The sequence below is a fragment of the Poecilia mexicana genome, unplaced genomic scaffold (assembly GCF_051168715.1).
Source record: "Poecilia mexicana isolate PSO_F unplaced genomic scaffold, ASM5116871v1 scaffold_15, whole genome shotgun sequence".
Taxonomy (NCBI): domain Eukaryota; kingdom Metazoa; phylum Chordata; class Actinopteri; order Cyprinodontiformes; family Poeciliidae; genus Poecilia; species Poecilia mexicana.
Genome location: NW_028263384.1, coordinates 8,370,792 through 8,395,230, shown reverse-complemented (window position 1 = coordinate 8,395,230; position 24,439 = coordinate 8,370,792). Strand labels below are relative to the sequence as shown.

Genomic DNA, 24,439 nt, shown 5'->3' with positions numbered 1-24,439 from the left:
TCTTCTTTTAAACACTGGTTTTATTTGACCTGTAAAACTATAGAGGCTGTGGATTTCAGTCAGGTGACTGATTTTCTAATACTGCTCAGTCATTAAATTAGTGCTACGTATAAGCCTAAAAACTCAGTAGACTTAAACTACAGTAAATTACGCACCTCTTGTCTTTAGACTTCAAGTTGTTGTCACCCACATATACGGTGCAGTGTCTGTTTTTGACAGATATTTTTCCCAATGCAGAAATTCCACAAACCTTCTTTTAAGTTTCTCACCAAGTATGATACAAACTAAGTTGCCTATAGTCTTAATTAAGCTACAGTCTTGCTTCTGATTATGGCTGCAACTACCAATTACTGTATTTTAGAAATTGATTATGGTACTCTGACAATTTTCTCTACTTCACCACCAGCCAAGCAGCTTGCTTTGAACGTCATAAACTTTAACAATTGGCGTTTCAGCTCCAAACTACTCAGCTTTTCACCTGAAAGCCATGTGGGATTATTCAAGCACAGTGGGTGCCGCAGTTGGCATGAATTGTAAAAATCTTTGCAGAGGATGACAAATATTCAAAAATGTCATGCTCAAAACATCTGCAGCGAAAAGTTCTATTCCCAATTTTAGTAATCTGCAATGTGAGTGTGGTCCACAGTTTTTTTTTTTACCACAATAACTGAAGTTTGCTGCATTAAATCAGTGACACGAAGTAAAAACCCGACAGTGATGAGCCTGTCGTTCAGTCGCTGCTGTTAAAGCTGCCGTATTTACTGATTTGTCACTTTTATTTGGCTGGAGGAGAGAGACCGCTTTTTCACTTTGTATTCCCACATTCTCACTCGGAGTGCCTGAAAAACAGCTTAAATAAGGACAAGTATCAGCTTGACGTGTTGCTGTGAATCCATGATAACTTGCTTCAGTGGCGTTGCTTTTATATCTGCCTTTACTTGTTGTGCCGCAGAAGACTTGAGATCAAATATTTACCTCCATGCTGAAGCTGTCTTCAACCTCTGTATGTCGCAGGTTCAGAGATGGGAAGCAAGGTGGTGATCAATTAAAAAGTTTGTTCTAGAAGCAATGTGCGTTCAAGAAAAGCGTCTATCTTAGTTTATTTTGCAGGAGCCCCATTCTAATCCTTGCTGAGTCATGCTTACTCCATGGCTAGCCCTTTAGAAATCTCATCCAGTCTACATGATCAATGATGGCATGCAGCAACCTGTTGCGGTTGCAAAAATTACCCTTCAAATCCTATTAAAACTCTACGAGCAAAATTTAAGATTGGGCTGGCTTTGTTTTTCGAAATCTGTCTTGTCATGTAAGTAACATTTATTGAAACTTTTTTTTTGGGGGCTTTCTCTGTAAACTATGGGAATGTTGTTCTAAATGTGGTGAGGATAATGATTTCCTGTGGCCAGACCTCACCGTGGATATATGCATGTGGCACAGCTTGGCAGTCGTGCTGCAGGAATTCAGGAATCTGTGCTTCCTCCCGTCTTTTTGTGCGCGCTCGTTCGTCTCCTATTGTTTCACGCTGTTCTGACGGAGGAAGACGGTAGGGCCAAAGAGCTGTTGTGCGACACGCACACACAAACGCACGCAGAACGAAACGATTGTACGAATACATGCACGGCCACGCCGACACAGATGGCTGCAGAGTCACAGTCGTAGCCGCTGCTCTGCAGCTATCCTGTTTTTGTCACAGTTCCTCCTCTTGTTTGCTCGTCCATGTAGATACACAGGCGTCAGCTGGTATGAAGGAAGCCTCTGTGTGAAAGTAGGGTCACTCTAATCGTTTCTGAACGTGTAGGCCTCATTTTGATGGTTGTGTTTCTGTTCTACTGATAAAATTCATTACTTTCACATTCAACAATCCTTTTATTTATCCAAAAGAGAAAATCTTCGAAGAGTCATGGTGGCTGGTGTTTTACTGTGGACAGTAGGGATCTCCGGTAGCGGTCAGTCTTTTGAGCGAATCTGAAGAGGCCTCTTTAGGTTTACCACATCAACATGTCCTGGATGACATCCTGAATCACTGTGAAAGAGATGGAGTTGAGGGTGATGGTCAGTCTGTCCAGAAAGTTGCAATCTCAACCATTTATGCAGATTCAGTCATTGGTTTTTTAAATTTTGCGCGGACTTGCGATTTTCACTAATCATTGCAGCTTAACCTCAAATCTGACCAGTCACCTTGGTGATTTCATTCTTTTCTGGCCAGTCATTGCATCTCAGCTGAGTTTTCACCAATCCCCTTAGCCTCCTTAACCTAACCTCCTGTTTCATGACTAGTCTATAAAAGCATGTGTGACTCAAAGCAATACTGGCCTCAGAAATGATTTTGAGATGTGCTATAGGACTTACTTATGCTGTTTCTATAGACATGTTCATAACTGAACTGGGTTATGCCTGGGACATGTGCCCCACACTTCCCTATTCCCAATCTGTGCTCTTTGACCTCTGTATTTTTTTTCAGCTATTATAACTATTTAATCAGCCATTAAGATCTGGTAACAAGATTTTCCGAGCAGTCTTTAAACGCACCACAAGCTTACACATCTTGATGCTTGCCAGCTAAATGATTAATAGCTAATCCAGGGCAGTATATCATATTAAGCTAGTTAGCAAGAATTCTAACGTTGTTGTTACCTATTTTTACATCCCTTGCCAGCTAGCTAATGCCAGAAATAAAACTAATCTTCTTTCATTTCTGTTCAAAAGTTGTGCTCACTGTTGCTTTCCACATATTTACAAGAAATCTTTTTATGTCACAGTAGAAAGTGAGAAGAGCAAAAGAGACTGGTGTGTGCAGCAAGTTCAGCTATTTTGTTAGATCATTTGTGTTTCCCCCAGAAAACCTGCTAAGCCTTGTAGTAGTGGCTCTGAGGCAGTTCACTAGCGGTCAAACGTGTTTCTGTGTTTAAAAAATCTTAATAGTTACAAAAAATTTGAGGTACACAAGTAGGGAGTAGGTAATTTGGAAATGATAGTGTCTGAGGCCAACAGATGCAGGGATTTTGCAATTTGTGAGCACGCCCTCGACCCCAGTTCAACGCCTCAACTATAAACCTAGCTTATTCTGTCCTTACTGTCAGTGTTGTTAGTATTTATAAAAAAGACATATTTAAAATAAAAAAATAATGCTTGGCTTAGTGATGATGGGGTATCAAGTAAAGCCTGGTGGCCCGCCAGGCTTATAATACACTGGGGGAAACCCTAACCACGTTATGGCAAAAATAAAACTTTAAAAAATTGGCAACTTTGACCACAACCTTTTTTTGAAAAATATACCACAACATCAGTAATTTTAGGCTACAGCAATCACAGTGCAACATCCTGATCATTGGACGAGGATTAGAACTTCCTCCTTCTCAAGTCTTCAGAAAGAAACAGTCAGAACCAATTAGGGCTGAAACGATTCCTCGAATGATTCGAGTACCTCGATTACTAAAATTCCTCGAGGAAAATTTACCTGCCTCGAAGCTTCGTTAATTTATGTTTTATTAGTTAGCGCACCGTGTTCCGGCCGGGACTTCATTTGCGTTGCGCGGAGCTCTCACTTCCGCCTCTGAGTTGTTGACAAAAGCTAAGTCTCAGCGGCATAAAGTCCAATCTTCAAGATTGGCCCGTGGGGATTTTATTGATTGATGATAATGCCCGACTTTTTATCGTTTTTGGGGAACCGATAAGCATCCTTAAAATGACTGGAATGCCTGGAGTACGGCAGCATTTCTCCTCCGGGGCTGCTGGTTGAAAGCGAACGGCGGGAAGAGCGCTGAGGTGAGCGGATAGACTGAACAGGGCGGGCGGCTGAGTAGCTGATGCTTACCGTGTAAATGTAGCTTTACCGACGAACCACACAATAAATTTCATATCCCGGTCTGAAAAAACGGGTGGCGGAGCGCATCGTACATGGCTGGTAGATGAGTTTCTGAGTGTGACCAGTGAAGGTGTCGTAAATATCCCGTATTGCTTCCCCCGTGTTCGTCCCCCGGTCTAACGGTTCGTCAGTCCGCTGGTCTATTTCCTCCCCTCCACCCCATCTTACGTTCGTTCATTCGCCCTCTCCTCCCACTCCAGGCGGCATTTCCAGTATTTTCAAACCCAAAGCGTGACAGGTTAGGTGGCAAGGTGAGTTTAATTAATCTATTAAACTCACTGAAGATGAATACATAAACTAAAAGCTGGATTGTAGACATTTTTATAAGCATATTTGTGAGCCTGCCTCTTTATTAAATTCAATATAATTTCAGATTTTTCTATAACTTTTCTTCTGGTTAACTTAGAAAGTGAGCTATTATTGTTACAGGTTAGTTTTCTAAACTACAAAAAAGCAACTGTTAGGGATGCTCAAATATGAAAAATTGGACTGATATTGATATCTGATCGTAACCGGTATTATGCCAGATTTACCAATATTTCATTTTATAATTTTTTTTTATCCGATTACTCGATTAATCGTAAGAATAATCGATAGATTACTCGATTACTAAAATATTCGTTTACAACAGCCCTAGAACCAATGTAGCGACGACTCTGACATACTGCCACCATGACTGCCGCAGCTATAGAAGACATGCATGATTCAGCCTCCTCTGTAGCAGTGTCCTATTTCCAACTTGTACTGTTGTTCAGAGGTTGGTGTTGAGCACAAAGCTGTGACGAAGCAAAACCAGATCTACCAGGAAGGGATATGAGCTTCACCTCTTTTAAGGCTTCTAAACAATAGTTAGTAGAATAAACAATAGATCCAACATGTCCTATAAATCGCTTTAAGTCAGCTTCAAGAATAATAAAATTCAACAATTTCAGAGTATTTTCACTGTCTTAATCAGTTCTCAGTTGGATCACATACGCCAGATCTCAAGGCAGGTCACAACCAGTAATTTCGACTATGTTCGGGGCATGTTTATACAGTTTAGTACCCAATCCTGTTCTGTTGGCTCACCGCAAAGATAAGTTGTTGGATTGTGTGCACTACGGTTCAGAGCCTGGCTGAGATGACTTGTTTCTGCAGGGTGGTTTAGAGTCTGACAAGTGAAAATGCCAGTGGAGCTACGCCAGCACCTGAGTAGTTTATTTACAGCTCTGTGTTAATGCGTTTGGACTGCAGACTTCTGCTGAGGAAGTCGCGCGTTCCTAATTGGATGAGCTGTCTGTATCTACCATCAGACTTTTGATTTTGAAGCTTTATTTGTAGTTTATACATGTAAACATACATAGAAGAAAACGGCTTATGTATTTTCCCCACATTGTTTGGAAGTTATAAGTTGTTTATGTGGTTTTTTTTTGCTGCAGCTTATTTTTATTTCTCATTCCATACCAATCCCGAGTTGCCTTTCTGTGTTCAGCCTAATGTAAGGAAAGTTTAAAAGTTAGGTGTCTGAATTGCTGTTCTGTTGCGTTGTCTCCTTCAATCTTTACAGAACGTTTTGAAAAATGAAAACAAAAAGGAAAATTTTGATCAAAATTTGTGTGTTTAAAATATGTTTAAAGGTTCTGGTGTTTTGCTTGAATGAGTAGTTTTATCCCCTGATACTCACATAAATACTGGAACCTGGAACTGGGTTTTTAGAAAGTAAACAGGAAAAATGAAATGACTCGTCTGAAAATGCAACTAGATAACCCACATAGTACAGTTTTTAATACATCTTGAACTTTTCCATAATTTATGTTTTACGTCACATTCTTTAACATATACAAAGTAATGTGTGATTGTGTAATGAAAAAAAAAAGATGGATAGCTTAACTTTTTTTAAAGTAAGTACAACTTAAAGTTTTATTAAGATATCTTGTGGTACTTTTGTGATAAAAATAAAAGTGGTGATAGGAACTCTTTTTTCTTTTTTTCTTTCTTTTTTTTTAGGTAACTGCAGAGCTGGACGATAAATCAATTTTATCCGTTAATTTTTTTTTGCCAATATTCTTCTTGGGTCTCCAAGAACTGCCATCTTGTTTGACAAGCATATTTTATAGCTTCTATTTACATTAAATTTGAATTCAGGTCAACGCACAAAAGGAAATATTGCACTGAAAGACAGTTTTTTAAAGACGGTACAGATAGTTTTGTGTTTTTTTTTAAACATCATTAACAAAAATACATTAAAATAATGGTCATGATAACAAATTTATCACGATAAATGGTAAACGATACAATAAATGCCTTCCCAATGTCATGTTGAGCTTTAGTTTTCAACCACACAGTTGTATGTAAGTTCAGTTTTGATCTGATTTGACCTGAGCGCTTTCTTCCACTTTTGCTGTTCCCATTTCATAGCTTACGTAGATTTCGACCTTTCTCTCTGTTCTTGCGTCCTAACTGTGGATCTCTACATATCCTCCAAAGTTGCAGCAGTGTGTGAAATGTGTTTTCTGTTACTTCTCAGACCAGAGAGTCTGGAAAATGCTGCTTCAAAAGGAAATCCACCTCTGCAGCTCTAAGCATGCGGAGCTTTGAAGTGTTCGGGCGATTAGAAGAAAAGTGTGTTCATTTAAAAGCTGACTCAAGAGGTTTTGGATCGTTGTGTTACATGTTTCCACATTTAGACGGTGTGTTTCTGCTTGAGTGTCCGGGTGTTTTGTTGAAAGACAGGTGTTGCCAATTCAACACACTTGACTGGTTTCAGCCCTCGTCTCACCTGTTTCTCCCCCCTAGGGTCTTACTGATGGCTGAGCAACAGAGACGATAAGATCAGTAACAGGCAGAGCTGCAGCTTTGCGCTGCTGTGAAACATTGTTTTTTTTTTTTTGTTTGTTTGTTTGAAACTCTTAAATCAGATCGGGGGGATTTTTGCTTTGGTCAAAAACTTACAAGACTTGAGAAACATAAGGATTGCTAAGAGGAACATCTTAGGACTAGTAAGGCATTGTAAATATTTTCGGACTGTTTTAGTCTTGCCTGAGGCCAGACTTTAACTGCCCCTCTGAGGAGCTGGAACAAAACAGCAGGGGCCGAGGTTTAAAGTAGTTTACAACTGCAAACAAGTGTTTCTTAAAAGAAAAAAAAAAAAAACAATTATCTTTTGTAGTTTCTGTGCTTAAACAATGGTTTGATGTCAGGCAAAGTGATTATGAGAAGTTGGAGAATAAAAAACTGTAAGGATTGACTTGTAATAAAATACGGAGTTGTGTTTGGTTGTGATGTTAAAAAGTGCAAAACAAAATTACTTAAAAGACCATAAACACTGAGTTTGCTAAGAACAAGTTATTAATGTTCTCCAGCAATGATGCTTAGGCTTTGTACAAACATAGCCAGGTCTTTATGTAAACAAATATCTCTGCCACATTCTTTAAAAAAATGTATGTCAGGCACATTGGTTTGGCTTCAGAAAAATTTTTATCCACACAAATCCGCCTCTGAACGTGTTTTTAAACATGCCAAACCCATAGGGGGCAGCATAGAGCAAAGCTAAAATCAGGTTGCTTTAAAACAACCACAGTTTCCTGTTAGGATTTAAACGTGGACGCAAATGGGCGCAAAGTTACTTGTAGTACTTGTAAGTTACTACAAGTAACTGCTTGTAGTAACTTACAAGCAGTTACTACAAGCGTGTAGTAACTGCTTGTAAGTCTTGAGAAACATGAGGATTGCTAAGATGAACATCTTAATTGGGTATTAGAACATAAAGGTAATAAGACAATGTCGATTGGGAATTATGTTAAAGCAAGTATGTGGGCATATTGCTGCGTTATTTATTGCCAACTGTAATCATCATTACCTTAAATCTGCGTTTTCTCGTGTATACACACGCAAACACAAATACGGAGTTTTCTCAACACTTCACTTTGTTCTGCGTTTTTATAAATAATACTTTTTAGTCATATCAAATGAAGTTTTCATGTGGATGAAAGGCCAAAACCCATCAAAATGCCATTTGTTTTCCCAGATAGCCGGCTACGTGTGGATCAGCGCCGGGCCTGTGTGTTAGCACTGCTTCTTGTTCAGCTAGTGATATTGAAGACATTTTGTTAGGTCACAGCGGTGACTGCATTGTGCCAGAGGCAACAGAGTTGTTTGTTTTTAAGAAAGGCAAACAGCTTTTTATTCAGGACGACTACTTATGTTGAATAAAGTGCCATCAAGATAGAGAAGTGGTGTTCTGGCAAGCTAGAAAAGGGTAAAAGGTAAACCCACCAGCGCTTGAACCCAAACACTAATTTGCTTTCTTCGGACATGTTCTTCTCAGACGTTACCCAGTGCTTTGCATTCCTAAATGAAGTTTCTCTGGCTAATGTCTGGAAAATGTCTTCACTACTGTGCAAGTACAAGAAAAAACTGTGATCTGAGGTGACTTAGGTCAACTAACAGAGCTACTTGTTGTCCAGTTTGATCTTTTACCCAACGTAAGTTGGACTTCACAAAGGTTTTGAATGTTGTGGATGTGTTTAATGGATGATGTGTCATTTAGAAGCATTGTCCATCATTTATGTGAGGTTGTATAAGAAACTTAGAAGTCTATGCCGTATATTATTGCTAATGCTATACGTTTTGTCAAAAAAATCTGGGCTTCTATAAAAACTGATTTTCTTCATAGTTTGATTTCAATATTTTCCAAGATAAGAACAGAAAATAAAAAATAGTAATGGAGAATGTAGAATAAAAGTCTATGTTCAGACTTTTATTCTTTTTCCATTTACTAGGTAAATTATTTACATTTCAAAAAGTAATTTAGTCCAATCAGAACAGAGTATGTCTGAGTTTTAATAACACCATGAACATGGAACCACAGGCTGTTTCAAGTGATATTTTCGACTGTGTTTGTTCTTCTTGTCCACATTCAAGTAGGGACTTTGGTGAGGAATGTTAGATGGAAAAAAAACTGCTTCCAGAATAAAGATAAAATAAAAGACGGCTCATTATCACTTTCTCGGCTAGAAAGAACATTTGACATTTTTGTTGTTGTTTATGAACGCAAAAGTGGTGTAGTTCAGGATTCAGTGTCAGCTTTTTCTTTTAACTACCATATTAAGTCCTGACTTTAACATTTTAGATCTTGGATTTTTGGAAACCTTATCCTTTTTAGTCCACTAGAAAGTGCTATTCCTTGCGGTCTTTTTGTTTTATTCTGCTTGTTTTTCAATTTGACCAGGTTTTGGTAAAAAGCCGAACTCAGTGAGATATTTTGTCTTTTGCTGTTGTGAGAATTCAAAAAAAGAAAAAAAAATTAGTGCTGTTACTTTACCTCATATTAACATATTAATGTGTAGCAAACCTGGAAACATGTCTTTCTATTATTAGAATGGAACTTTAAATTCCAAGAGTACTGTGGCATGTGATTAGTATTCACATGATAATTGCTAAATTTGTATTGGTGTAGGAAAAGCATTAAGTGCATCAGCTGTAAATACTTCTGAGAACAAGAAGCTTCCAATAAATATTTTTCTCAGTCCTGCATGGGTTATCATTTTTCATTCGATCTCAAACTTTATAAATTGACTCCTGTGCTTTTAGTGTTCGAAACGCCACTTTGTTTAAGATCTTCACTCTGTACCAAACCACTTTATTACTCAACCTTAATCACTTTCTCCGTTGCCCCATGTCGGCATCGCTGAGCGCCTAATCAGCTGTTGCTGAGCACTTTGGTCGGGCACCCAGGCTGCACCGCTGATGCAATTTATTTACAGTGCATCTAAACTGCCAACTTGACCCAGAAAGCACAAAACAGTGCCACGTTTTGTTTTATTATTAGTTTCCAACTCTTTTTGAATATACCTTACAGGAAACTGCTTTGTTTATCTGCTGCGTTAAACAGTCTTGGTGTTGATGTTTTGCTGAAATCTCAGGAAAGCTATATAGTAGGGATGACTTGCAGAGAGAAAAGTAGTTTATTTATTTTTCTTTCATGCTAAAGAAAACTAATTGATTGCAGTGAGGTGTTAGAACATTTCAGTTAGACTATTAAAGTTTCTGTCTGTTTCCAAGTACCTTGTGTCGACTTGGTGCTTTTTATAAAAAAATATTTTTTCCACTACCAGAGATAAGGGGAAAAAATAGGCTTGTGTACTGGTGCCACTAAGGGAGCCACAGACTGATGTGAGTCATCTCTGATCTGTCTGCTGACTGAAAACACGCCGTCTCCGCTCTCCCTGCCGCATCTCCTCTCTTTGCACCCCTTTGTGTCTCGAACCCCCCCCTCCCCCCATCGTGTTGTTGTGGTGGTGAGGGTCCGTCTTTGTCACTGCCCCGCTGCCTTTACTAGTGCTTGTAACTTTACAAAAAAAAACAGCATTTCTTGTACGTCATCACAAGTCAGTGATGGGTGACGTTTTCTTTTCCTCTTTTATTTCTAGTTACTTCCATATTTTTCAGTTCGTCATCTTTTTCAGTTCATCATTGCAGCATGCTGGTATGGGAAGTCCACCGGGGTTTTACTCGTGATGTTTCAGTTTTCCTTAAAAAGCATGATGGCGGTCAACATGAATGGCTGTCTCAATGTTATCTCAATGCCAAAAAGACTTTATGTTCCCATTTTCTTTACTAAGTCTTAAAATGCATTCAGTTATGTATTAAATTTGTACATTTGGTCCTTTTTTGTTTCTATTATTAACCTTTATGGGAAACTGCCTGGAACCATTTGTTCTTTGATTTGTGGCTCTGGAAAAAGGAATGAATGTGTTTTTATGTGGTTAGCAAAATACCAGAAAGGCAGAACTCTGTGAAATCTTTTTTTTTTTTTTTTTCTCAAAGCAATTTTTCTTTCATCCATGTTTTAAAACTCAAAACACCTGAAAATAGGCTGCTGATAGTCAAGTTTATAAAACTGGCCACAAACAACAGTACCCAGATAAACTGAAATTAAATAAATCTGAAATAGTCCATTTTCCAGAACAAGTGCTCCATAGAAACTTTAAATACCCACTATGCTTCATCAGAATTAACTGGTTTTCAGTAGTACTGTAATTGTTTCCCTCTGAACTCATCAATAACCATGTTCAGGATTCTGCTCTTGTTTTATTATTAATATTTTGAGCTTCTGAAGAAGAACCTTATGTTTCCACCTGGGGTTAACTGGATGTTGGAGAGCTGCCATGGTATGATGAAGCAATACTTCACTTAATCACTTGCACCTTTATCAGTTATTTATTATCACTATTCAAAAGAATGCATGAGTCGGATCAAATGGCTGTTGAGTAAATGCGCATCTTACCTCTGCTGATGATCTTTGCATAAGGAGCAGAAATATCAGTCAATATTTTGGACTTATGTCAACCAAACTAACATCTAACTTCTAGAAACTAAGCCCTTTACTACTCTGATTCTTCCCACACTGGTGTAGTTCTGAAGCAGGGACAAGTCTTGTCTGAGTGGGTTCACCTGAAACAGACTGAATGTCAAAGGGTTAAATCACATAGTTTGTTTGGGAAAACCTTTAGTTGTTAAAACATATTCATAAGATTCACAATTTCAGTTTTCATTGTCAAAATTCATCATATCATTCATGTAGGCCCCCATAAGCCCCATGGCTTCATATACACCAGAGATAAGAATTGGCCAATTTTCCCTTGACTGGCTTTGATCTACAATGCCACATAAGGGTCATCAAAATTAAGATGACCTTAACATAGAACGGAAGCTAGCACAACTTCCGTTTTATGTTAAATTGTTAAAATGGAAGTTAGCATAGCTTACATTTTGTACTAAATTGTGAAAATGCTAACATGGAAGTTAGCATAACTTCTGTTTTATGCTAAAATACTAAAATGGAAGCTAGAATAACTTCCATTTTATACTAAAAGGATTAAAAGGAAGGTAGTATAACTTCCATTTCATGCTAAATTGCTAAAAGACTTAAATGGAAATTAGCATTATATCTGTCATACCTTTTACATGTTGTTGACCCTTCTGGGCCAACATACTGACTGGTTATTTACAGATTTATTTCTGAAAAATCATAAAAACCATTTGACCTAAGGGTGCTCAGCATGCATAGCTTATAATATTAGCATCCAACAGCATGTGCTTTGATGAACAATTTTGGCACCTATGTAAGAAAAAGGTCCAAAACATATTTTAATGTACTCACACATTTAGTTTTCCCATCAAACCTAAACAAGAATTATGCTACTAAAACTGACTTGGCAAGTTCAAAATGGGGAAAATAAATATCCAAGTTACAAGGTTAATTTTCATAGTTCAATTTAAATAAATAGTCCTACAGTGGAAAATGTCTTATAGAAAGTCTTAACTTATTGAAACTGAACAATAAGTCAAGTTTAAATTGTTGTTGGACGTGTTGGGGTACAAATGAATTCCTTAAGGCAGTTCTCACTGTATAAACACTGTTTGAATCTGTACGTGGTAAATATGTATCCAGGGATTTAGCCAGAAACAGGGTGGATCCTTAACTGGAGCAGCGATGCAACAAAGGCTGTTGAGACATGACGCATTGCTCTCAGGGCCGTTTCAATTTTTCTCACACCTTTCGGGTCCTGACATCATCAGCTCATGTCTCTTTCATTTGCTCATACCCACTTCTGCTTCGTCTCACACAGTCATACTCCCACTCTGGATCTCAAAAAGAAGCAGGCTGTTCATGTCTCCTCTGAAAACCCATCTTTTATTTATGTGCTTTATCTATAATTCCTTTCCTGCGCCGTTAGCGCTTCCGCTAAATATAGACTTACTTCACTATTTATAGAAAAGTTACTCTCTGTATTCTGTTTTTCTCTCTTTCCTGACAAATTCCGACTTTTCTGAAAAAAAAAATACATCCCACATTCCTCTAGCAACACACACACACACACACACACACACACACACACACACACACACACACACCACACACACACTCCCACAGGCAATCTGAGTGTGCTGTAATAGGATATGAATGAGTTATGTGGGAACTTTATTGCCCTTGGCTCAAAACATGTTGGTGAATCCTAAATATTCCTGGTAATTCTGCAAACATCCTGACTATATATATATATATATATATATATATATATATATATATATATATATATATATATATATCAGGAGGAGGAACTGCACCATTCAGGAAATAAATACAGAAAATAACAGCTGTAGTAAAACTGACCATTTACAGTGTGAAGCTTTATGTCTTCCATAGGAGTTGCGGCGCAGTACGTGATGGATTGCTTCCCAGCAAAATCACTCTTTAACAACTGTAATATAAGATGCAATAATATTTGTATTCAAAATATTTTTTCACCCCCTCCTGCCATTATCGCTCATTAACCGTTTATATTAGGTCCAGAGGTGATGTTACACAGTGTGTATGAAAGAGCAAAACAGAGTGTTATTGTTGTAGTTATCTGGTCTGCAGGACCTGATAACTTGACAGGATGACAAACTTTATTATTTAAGAGTAAATAATTTGGTTTTAATGGGTGCAATTAATTTGCACATCTATGCACGTCTATGCTGCCTTTTTTTTTTTTTTTAAAGATGCAGCCAGACCCATTTTACCTTAATATTTATTTAGCTTTTAATTTGTAGCTGTGCTAATTTTTGACCGGTCCCTGAACCTTCGTCTGATGTTTTGGTGATTGTCTCATATGTGCACCATTATGCTGTGTGAACTATTTGGTAGGTAATTTAAGGGTCTTGTCACAGCTCAGCATCTGTGTGCTCTGATAACTGGCTAAGGGTTGTGTAGTTATCATGAGTTATTGCCTTTTGAAGATAAGTAGGACAGTCTTATGTACTTCTTTTTTTTCCACAATACATTGCCAGACGTTGCTGAATGATGTGTAAAAACAGCTGGACAATTATTTTTTTCCCTGCTGTTGGGGGGGGGGGGGTGTTAAGGTCAGAGACATTATGTGCATTACAGAGTTTTAATTATTGGGATGTATTTTTTCTATTGTGGATTGCAATAAATCCAAACTATATTGTGATATTTTTAAACCTATGTTGGTAGGGTCAGAAGATCAGATTTCTGAGTTTCCCTCCTGTTGGTCATCGTCAGGATTCAGTGCACTAGGGAGTTTCAGTGACAATATATATGAAACTGATTTCTATGACTATGTCACTGATTAAACCTGAATAAACCTCGCGTTTGGTGTTTTGAAGCAAAGGAATATATGCCGACCATTCTCAGCTCTGTCTCTACCTTGACATTCCACAGTCATTGCTGTGAAGTTTTCCCCCTACGCTTTAAACCACTAATCAGCCTCTCCTCTTTTCATTCTTTTAGGCTCGTAACGTAAACACAGGGGAGCTGGCTGCTATCAAAGTCATCAAACTGGAACCGGGTGAGTTGCCTCATGTTTGCCTTGGTTTATTCCCTTTTTTGTCCCTATATTGGATGCTCCGTTTCTTTATCAACTTCTTGTTCCAAGAAGAGCGATCTTCAGTTCTTTCTTTTTTTTTTTTTTGTCCCCCATATTTATTTTCTTTGATGTTCCCCACTTTCCCTTCTCTCCGTTTCAGTTATATCCATCTCCTCTTTCATTAATTAGTTGCGTTAGTAGCAATAGTGTTACCATGGCAGTTAATTATCGCTGCAATGATGCCTGTGTTGACTGCAGGGGAGGACTTTGCTGTCGTCCAGCAGGAGATCTTAATGATGAAGGATTGTAAACACTCTAACATTGTTGCCTATTTTGGCAGCTATCTCCGGTAAGAGTGTGAATGTGTAGTAGTTGGTGACAGCTGTTAATAAGGTGCATGTTTTGGTTATAATCTGATTGTTAGACATATAGAGTGAGTTATATGGTATGTCTTTTGTTGTTTTTGTTTGTTTAGAAGGGATAAATTATGGATCAGCATGGAGTATTGTGGAGGTGGTTCTCTGCAGGATATATATCATGGTAAGATCTATACCCAGGTCTTATTTTTTTTTGTATGTTTATCATTTTTTTTCTGCAACTGCTTTTTCTCTCCTTCCTCTCAGTAACCGGGCCTCTGTCAGAGTCGCAGATAGCCTACATGTCGCGGGAAACCCTGCAGGTAATGTTTACACTCTACACATTATAGACGTTCAGCATCGCTGTATTTTTTTTTTCCCCCGAATTTTTCCATTTCCAATAAATCTTTACTAATGCGATATTTCAAAACAAAACAAAAAAAACATTGATGGAAACATGATTTATGTTAATGCAGTAATTTTCACAAATTGGACATATTATTAACCCCACAAATCAAAGTAAGTTTGCATTTAAAAGTCATGTATATAAAAATAACTTAAAAAAGTATAGGAACTTTTGCAAATTAGAATTCATATATAATTAGAGTTGATGCAAAATAAAACCCTATAAACCTGAGGGGTTTTGTCTCTTTTCCTTCATTATTTTCTACCCGAACCAACAGGTCGCCCATAGCAACAGCCTCTGTTTTGTGCACATTGATGAGTTCAAGTAATGTTGATACTTGAACTGTGCGTTATGGACCAAAAGCATAAATGACCAAAGCTAGTGTTAAGGTTTTAGGCAGTGGTTTCTGAACTGTTTGCCACGTGGGTCAAAAAGTAGAACGCTTTGTGTTTTTTGTTTATTTTTACCAAATTAGCTTGTTAAGAATATTTTTAATTTAATCTACTCAACAATAAACTAAATAGAGTGTTTCATTTTTTGTAGAAAAAATAAGTAAATCATTGTCCTTCCAAAGCATTAAAAATGTCTTGCATGTTTACCTTATGAAAAATTTGCTTAAAAATTCCAATATTTTGGGATTGTTTGCTATTTTCTTGATATTAAATTGTTTTCTTTAGCTGGACTTAACACATGGCTGCTTTTGAACAAAGTCGCTGTGTTTGTGGTCCTGTTTCTATGAAAATAAACAGAAAACAAAGAGCATGTGATAAAAGAGTAATGCTTTGTGTTGTAAGTTACATTTTCCATTTAAAGACATTCTTTGGGTGGCGAAACTTTTAAAAAAGGGTCGTTCTGCACCGACCAGCTGGGCTCATAGCGCACAGACCGCACTGTGGACACTACTGGCATTTTTTATTTTTAGAATAAAACTCTTACTCTTTCTTAAAAACCGAAAGTATAACATGCTGATGTTAAGAAACCTTATAAAGATGCATCAAATGTTGTTGTTCTAAAACTGAAATCAATCAGCTGCCTTATTTCTATCATCTTATTTTGGTCTCAGTTTGACATCAGTAACCTCGTCATTCCTTTCACAGGGTTTATACTACCTACACAGCAAAGGCAAAATGCACAGAGATATTAAGGTGAGCCTGAACTAAAGTCTGCTCCATGTTCTCTTAACCGACATTTAATTAGATACTGCCTTTGTAGTTTGCCTATTTTAATCTTTACAATGTTGTGTGAATTATTTTTTAATAGAGCTTTATAGATGTCAATAAAACATTTAATGGCTAATTTCATCTCAGGTTAAGATAAAGTCCATTTTATTATTGTTGTTGTTATTGTACAATTTATAAAAGCATCATAGTTAATTCAAATATTTATTTGAAACTCATGGGTACATTTTTATGTATTGTCAGTATTTTTTTGTGAAAATGAGCAGAAAGTTTTTCTTGCTACTTTGTGGTATCTTTGGGCTTTTATAGGGAGCCAACATCCTCTTGACAGACAACGGCTACGTTAAACTTGGTGAGATCCGACTCTTATCTTCTGTTTTTAAAGATAGAGTGAGATCAACTCCATTTACCGACAAGGGTTTTCTTTGGTTTATTTTTCTTATGCCCTTTTTTTTCCTCTTCGCCTTCTTTTTAGCTGATTTTGGCGTGTCGGCCCAGATCACAGCCACTCTTGCAAAGAGAAAGTCATTCATTGGAACGCCTTACTGGTGAGTTTGATATGCGGGTATCAGTGCAGGTAGAGTGAAGTTAGACAGTGAAGCAGCCTCTCCCTGCTGCTATGTTGGAGTCATGACTTGTTACGTTTTCATTGAAGAGTTAAACAAGGGATTTGGGGAAAAATATGCACATTTTTGATTATAAGAAAAAAAAAAAACGGGGAATTATATTTAGCTTCTACGTCTGTATCCTTTCATCTTCCACCATGGGTTTCTCTCTTAATCTAGGATGGCTCCAGAGGTGGCAGCAGTGGAGAGGAAGGGGGGCTACAATCAGCTGTGTGACATCTGGGCAGTGGGCATTACTGCAATAGAGCTGGCAGAACTACAGCCGCCCATGTTTGACCTGCACCCGATGAGGTAAAGCTGTGTGTGCAAGTTTATTATTGACACTCTGCTGAAGTGATGGCTGTGTGTTCTAGTTCTGTGTGAAACAATATTAGAACATACTGAACTAAAAAAAAAAAAGAGCGGTGGTTGTTTGGATGATTAGAATATTATGTAATGTTTAGATTGTTCTTGAAGGGTGATTTCACACATCGACTCAGTGTGACGAGGGACCAAAATTGTAATATTTGTTAGCTTTTCAGCTGCTGCACTCTGTCAAACGATTCCAACTAATTGGAAAACTTGTTCTCTTGGGCGCTGCACCAAAATCTTCTGAAGGAAACAAAATGAAAGCCTTCAAAGAAAACAAAGATGGAGCAGCGTCAGATTTTAGTGGCTGTCTTTGGTAAAAGACCACGAGTCATTTGTCCCTCTAACATTAGACTCTCACGTTAGTTTTGCTTGCATTTACCCAGAATCCACTGCGTCTCGGTCCACTTTCTGCTTCTGAAATGGTCTCTGGTCTGCTTGGCGTTCACGTATGCATTCGAACCGCGGCAGCGTTCACGTCAGCTGAGCTGAGCCCGAGGTTTTTGGCGGACCAGAGTTCACTTCTTTTTGGCCCACATCAGAGTTCGATTGCTCATTCACACCTCTGCAAAGGAACACGACCGAAACTACAGTTTGATTATAGCGGACCGCGAACAGACCCTCACTCTTATTTTCAAATTAAAACACTCTGATCAAAACTTAAGATCTGGTCAAGATTGGAATATTACTTTATATCTGTTTTAAGAAAGTGGGTTTTTTTCTCCTTTTTTCTATGATTTAAAAAAAAAATTTTTTTTTGGTACAATTCAAGACAACTACTGTGCATAGTTCCACCACTATCACTTGTTTCCCTCTTCGTCCCATCCAGGGCTCTGTTCTTGATGACAAAGAGTAACTTCCAGCCTCCGAAGTTGAAAGATAAACTCAAGTGGTGAGAGTCACTGACTTCTTTATCATTTTCATGTTTATCAAAGAAGCTGTTGGCGTTTTCATCAGAGCCATGGCATGAGTTATTTGAGGGGTCAAAAGTTTAACTCTTTCTTCTGTTCTTGTTTGTCTTCTTCTCTGGTCTTGACAAACAGGACAAATAACTTCCATCATTTTGTGAAACTAGCTCTTACCAAGAACCCAAAGAAGAGGCCTACGGCAGAGAAACTGCTGCAGGTGAGAAATGAAACAAGATAGTTTTACTTCTTTAAAGGAAATAACCTGGAATGCAGTTTGTAAGTTTTTATATCAGTTGCAGATGTAGGAGAATCCTCGTCCCGTCTAAATGTCATGAAATCAAGTTTTGATGTCTTTTAGGTTAAAATAAAATTTAACCTAAATTAAAATTTTAACATTTTAAAATTGAAATATACCCTATAAATATATCCTATAGATCACGATGCCTGAAAAAACAACACTGCATTTACTGGTTGCTTTATGAACCTATTAAGTTACTGTTATACTATACTTTACGTGTGTTATAATCTTAGAAACTCCCCTTGGAAATGCTTACGGTGCTTGAATTTGATTCTGTGAAAGGCGTAAGAACGTTTTGGGCCTTTTTCACACCTGATAGTCCGGTTGACTCGGTTCGATTGGGAACCAAAATTTGCAACAGTCATTACATTTTCAGGTGGTGCGGTTCACTTTCACGCTGCTATGTGTCAAACCATCCAAAACCCTTTTTAAACCTGTTCACCCCCTCCTTACCCTGAGGGGGCGCTGCACCAAGAACCACTGAAGGACACGACAAGAAAACCAGACAAGATTAGAGAAACTTCCTTCTTCGCAAAATATAAACAAAAATGGAGTGGTGTCAGACTTGAGGTTGTAGGATTTCGCTAGACCACTAGCCATTTCTCCCACTAGCTCTAAACACACACATTTGTTTTGGGTGTATTTACCCAGAACTCCCTGCGGGCGCATTCACATCAGTCCTGTAAGTTTGGAGGTGTTTGTTTTGTTTCAGCGCCACCACAGGCGAGGAGGTGGAACAGGTTTTACAAAGGGTTTGGATAGTTTGATACATTGCAGTGTGAAAGCCAACCGCAGCTGAAAGTACAAGAAATGTTGCAGCTTTTTTCCCCCCAATTGAACTGAATCTACTGGACTATCAGGTGTGCAAACACCCTCAGCTGACCTCCGTCTTCTGTCTCTCCTCCAGCACCCGTTCGTCTCCCAGCCTCTCAGCAGGACGCTTGCGATCGAGCTGCTGGACAAGTCCAACAACCCCGACCACAGCACGTACAACGACTTCGATGACGACGAGCCTGAGCCCGAGGTAACCTTTCACCTTCTGAGATTCCGTCTGCTTGAAAACTAAAGTGCTGCCAAGTATAAGAAGCAGATCAGTAAAGAAGTGATTGTGATTTGCTGGATTTTGCTTCTTTCCTCCCTTTCTTAAAATATGTCCTCATGTCTCCTCAGCTGGCTATTCACTGATCCCCAGCCGTCATTTCCTCTTTCCTTTTGCTCTTTTTTTTTCGCCCTTGTTTATGTGACTCATTCTTTGCTTTTTTCTTCTCCTCCCCTGTTTCTCTATTCTTTCGCACTTTGGCACTCTTCTCTTTCCTCCGTCTTTTACCTCACTTTTCCTCTCTCCTCCATTTTTCTCCTGTTTTCCCCGCCTCCTTCCTCCCACTTAGTTTAAGTACAGAGGTCATTTCCTCCCCATAAGCCCCGGTGCTCGACGCGCACCCCGCTTTGCGGCCCGCAGGAAGGTACTTGTGTCGACTGCAGTGATGTCTTTCTAACACAAACTGTCTGTTCTTGGAAAATGCTTCTGAATTCGAACTACAGCAGCGACTGAACACAGTTGAGAGTTTCCATTCTGTCCTCTGAATCCTGGTGTTGTCATGGAGTTCGGCTCTGGCATGTGACGCATTCATGGATTTACCCATGCAGCTGCATAATTACTCTAAGCGTTCATGTTTTTTTTGTGCTGATTTGAGTGTCGGCTGATTGTTAACTACCTTTTCTGGTCAGTATGTTAGTCCTTTTAACATTTTATTTCCTTATGGTTTGAGTTGATGAATTTCTTAAAGCCATACATGATTCTGGGGTCAAAATGTTTTAGTTTTTCTGGAAAGAAACTCGTTTATTATCGACTAACCATGGCCACATCAGTGAGATTTTTCTGGCAGCTCTTTTAGGGATCTTAAATGTGTAACATCGCTAAGCAAACATCTGTAACTCATCCCAGGTCTGTGATAGCAGCAGCTGGGATGAAGATGTGGTTGATGAAGAGAGCTTCCAAAGCTTCACATGTTCTAGTTCTCTAAACTGATTTCTTATAGACACAATTAGAAGAATCGTTCACTTGTCTTAAACGTACAACTCCAACCTGTGACAGAAATCTATGCAAAATACAAAAAAAAAAAAAAAAAAAAAAAAAAAAAAAACATTTGCAAGGTTTTATCCTTTGCAAAGCCAAAACTCTCAAATCGTTTTTCTCATTTTGTTGTGACAATCACGAAGCTCAGTATATTTTATTGGGATTTTATGCGACGATCTAAAGATAAGTGCAGTGTGCTATTGGGAAGTGGAAAGGAAAAAAAAGTCTTTTAAAAACATCTTTTAAGACATAAAGATCATTAAAGAGTCCTTTGAATTTGTATTCAACCTCTATCTGTCATATTTTGTAGAAATAGTGTATTTAGATGTACATCTCTACCAGATTTGCACATTGTGTGTGAATCTCAATTTTCAAATCTTGCCACAGATTCTCAGGTGGGTTTAGGTCTGGACTTTGACTTGGCCATCCTAACACATGATTATGCTTTGATTTAAGCCAATCAGGTGTAGCATTTGCTACAATGGATGTTTAGCGTTTCCCTGTCCTTGTTGGGGGGGAAAAAGTATCTCCAAAGCATGTTGCTGCCATCACCACATTGTACTGTGTGGCTGTTGTACTCAGTGTCAGGTGAACAGTATTTAACACGAACAGAACAAAATTAAAATTCTGTATAGAAATTGTAGCACACACCTTAATTCTATGTGTAAGTCAGGTGATTTTTGGTTGCACCTGATTTTATTTGCGTTTCAGAGTAAAGGGGGGCTGAATACAAATTCTCTCCATGTTTCCAGATGTATTACCATAAAAAAACTATTATTTTTCTTTCCACTTATCAATTATACACTATTTTCTGTTGCTTTATCATAAAATCCCACTAAAAGACTATTGGAGACTGTAATTTGACAAAGTATGAAAAATTTAAAGAAGTTTGTGTGGTAAAGTTTATGGATCCCCATCTTCACCCGGATCTTAAAGGATGCAGATAAAAATGATATTTTAGGTTGGGAAGCCATCTTCAACTCACATTTCCTGTCTACTTGATGACTATAGTTGTTTTCATTTTTGGATTGAGATCTCCAGTTCTTGATCAGGCATGGCATGAGTTTGTGGTGTGTTTAGGGTTTCCTGTGGAAAAAAAACATATCTACTTCCTGAGATTAAACGCTTAAGATATGATGTCAAATTAAGTAACATTTGTGTTTTTATTTCAATTCTTGGAGGTTGGGAGGAGAAATAAGCCTTAAATTATTGACATGTTTGTCTGTGGAATTGTAAAAAAAAAAAAAAAACTAAACTAAAACTTAAATTTCTTGGGTTTTTAAGACTAAAGGTTTTGATGCTGCCAGTGCAGAAAGATTTGTTTTTCAGTGACTCAGTTGCTATGTTTTTGGTCTTCGGCCAAAAGCAGTGGCTAGTTGTTTTTGCTGTGTCTTTGAATGCTGTGCCACAGGAAATGGCAGAACGATGAGGCTTTTTTCTTTCAAATCAGCGGTAGTCTTAAGTGCAATCTTACATTTGAACTGCTCTGCTCTTCACTTTTAGTCTCCGGTCTCGGTTCCTCATCGGATCCGCTCCACCAGCAGGAGCACGAGGGAAGGAAAGACTCTGTCCGAGATAAACTGTAAGTCAGAGCGCGCTGTCTTCACTTTTCTTGCTCTCATTTCACGTCCATCTGCCAAACTCATATTCCCCGTCTTTCCCCATTGTCCCTTCGCAGTCGGACAAGTGAAGTTTGATCCTCTTCTGAGAAAGGAGACAGAACCTCATCACGAGCCGGTGAGTAATGAGGCGTGGCCTTATATGTGTATGCATGTGAACGAGACTGGTTTGAATTGCACCTGCATTGTTGTTTCTAACCTCGTAATACGAAGCACTCGTTTCTGTCACTCCACAGGGAACCGTATATGAGCTTGGTGGTTTTTATAAAATATGCTGCTCTCTGTCTCTGATCTTTCCCGCTTGAAATTCTTTTGATTTGGTTCATGTAAGGTCAGTTGGTTCTTTAATAAGATTAGTAAGCAGAGTTGGTTGACAAGCAAGTAAACGATATCAGTTGGTAAGTTAGTTTAGGAAAAGCGGATAATAGCAAAGGTAGTTACTAATGTTTGAAAGTTTGAATAGTTAGTTTGGTTAGTGCGCAATTACAGTGAATGTGAATGCAAAGTTAGTGGGCTAAGTAGTGTATAAATGTAAAGAGAGTAAGCAATTTAAGGGTTGTAGGGTTAGTTAGTAGGTATGTAGCTAAAACCAGTTGGTAAAGCTCATAAGCAAATGAGTAAACTTTGAATTGAACAGATGTTTTTGCCTTGAGATGACATTTGTTGTGAATTTTCACGATATAAACAAATTGAATTAAGTCCAGTTTGACAAGTAAGTTTAGTTAATCAGCAAATATGGTTAGTAAATAAGTTTTAGTGGTATGTAATGTTGGTAACTTAAGTTTTCAAGTAAATTAGTAAGTATTACCTGTCAACCCTACATCATTGACAAGTAAGGTTAGATGGCAGGGAATGTTGGTAAGTAGGAAGGTAACCAAGTTAGCTTAGTTAGTAAATATGAGTACTCAGTCAGTTTACTTCATTTGTAAGCAAGCTTAGTTAGTTTTACCTGGGTGAAAAGTGTTTTGCACATTAGCAGGAGGTTTAACCACCCAAAGTTTACGCATGTTAGTTTGGAGTCGATGTGATTTTCTTCATCCAAGGGATTTTGAAACAGTAGCACACAGAAGCTAATAGTCTGAGATTGTTGCTTTGTTGTATTTTGTGTGAAACCCACAATTCTGATTTAGATTTAATGTCACACCTAAAGAGTGTTTCATTTATAAGACGGAAAACCAGGATATGGCCCATTGGTAGCCTTAAATGTGACTGTTCACTACTTTAATTGCTGCATTGAAGCTAAAAAACAACAAAGTCTGTCCTGTAGTGAAATTGAACGGTGCATTTCTCTGGCGGTAAAACACATTTCTGGATTAAACCACACATTTGGGTTTGACAGTTTTGAGGAGGAACATGAAACACACCTGCTGTCTCTCTCTACTGTTAGACTCCCTGAAATGGTTGGTGCTTTTGAATTTTGCTTTTGGAAAACAAATGGGATGGGGCAGCTTCCGGACACAAGACGCTTTACTTCCACATTTTCACCTTTCACATCTACCTTTCCCTCTGTCATCTCTGTTCTAGTTGGCTGAGATAAAATCCAATTACAATTAAGTCAGCCCCCTGCCTTTCTCTGTCCTCTGTGCAGCTTCACCCATACAGTTTATTTAAATAATAGCACTTTGTCCCTAAAGCCACATTCACTCAGATTTATTCATTTTCTTTTCAGTTTCAAATCTATTTTTGAAACTTGTAACATATTTTGTTTTCAGCTTTTTCTTCTTCATCACAAAACTTTCACCTTTCTGATGTCCATTCGCTCAGCCGACCTGTTTCACAATGGAGTCGATGCTTCACCATTACCACATTATTCTAACAATTGATAACTTCTCTTTATAGACCAAATTGACTGCTCTATGAAACGCTGACGCAATTTTTACATAGCACCGGTTCATAATGACCGCCATTTAAATGCTCCAGGTAAAATAAACATGTTTCATTCATGTCTAACTACAGAGAATCCAATTGGTTCACTATACATGCATCCAGTTCAGTCCCATTTTAACACAACACAGTCAAACATCAGTCATAGCAGACCTTATGCTACATCAGCTAGAATCATGACCCATTCCTGCTTTTTCTTTTTTGAGCTCTTAGTAGTTTTGATAAAGAAAATGTATAAGATTGATTTATAGCTGATTATAGCCAGTTGCTTTTTATCCTTTTTGATTTATAAACAGATATGTTTACATTCTTTTCTTTTTTAATAGATATAAGATTTTGTTCCTTGATTGAATGTTATTGATTCTTTCCTTTTGGGTTTTCTGGTTATTCAATAACATCCTCCTCTGTTATTTTTTTCCCTTCTCCTCTGTTGACTTTAATTACCCCACCTATTCCTCCTCTGTCTTTTTAGCTCTGGTTTTTAGACTTAATCTTTTCACTCATTCATCCTCCTTCTCA

The 24,439-nt window shown here is 38.1% G+C and overlaps 1 protein-coding gene across 9 annotated transcripts in view; it reads left to right on the top strand.

Moving 5' to 3' along the window:
- Positions 1 to 24,439, top strand: part of LOC106906347 (mitogen-activated protein kinase kinase kinase kinase 3) — a 52,454-nt gene that overhangs the window by 4,581 nt on the left and 23,434 nt on the right. For 8 of the 9 annotated variants that reach the window (XM_088013124.1, XM_088013128.1, XM_088013122.1 and 5 more), the window contains exons 2-14: positions 14,145 to 14,202; positions 14,479 to 14,569; positions 14,696 to 14,760; positions 14,844 to 14,899; positions 16,080 to 16,127; positions 16,470 to 16,512; positions 16,636 to 16,708; positions 16,946 to 17,077; positions 17,964 to 18,026; positions 18,178 to 18,259; positions 19,248 to 19,364; positions 21,921 to 21,999; positions 22,096 to 22,154. In XM_088013124.1, the coding sequence (XP_087869250.1) occupies positions 14,145 to 14,202; positions 14,479 to 14,569; positions 14,696 to 14,760; positions 14,844 to 14,899; positions 16,080 to 16,127; positions 16,470 to 16,512; positions 16,636 to 16,708; positions 16,946 to 17,077; positions 17,964 to 18,026; positions 18,178 to 18,259; positions 19,248 to 19,364; positions 21,921 to 21,999; positions 22,096 to 22,154 (966 nt within the window). Of the gene's footprint in view, positions 1 to 14,144; positions 14,203 to 14,478; positions 14,570 to 14,695; positions 14,761 to 14,843; positions 14,900 to 16,079; positions 16,128 to 16,469; positions 16,513 to 16,635; positions 16,709 to 16,945; positions 17,078 to 17,963; positions 18,027 to 18,177; positions 18,260 to 19,247; positions 19,365 to 19,728; positions 19,804 to 21,920; positions 22,000 to 22,095; positions 22,155 to 24,439 lie in introns of all 9 variants that reach the window. The other variant, XM_088013127.1, reaches the window with a different exon arrangement.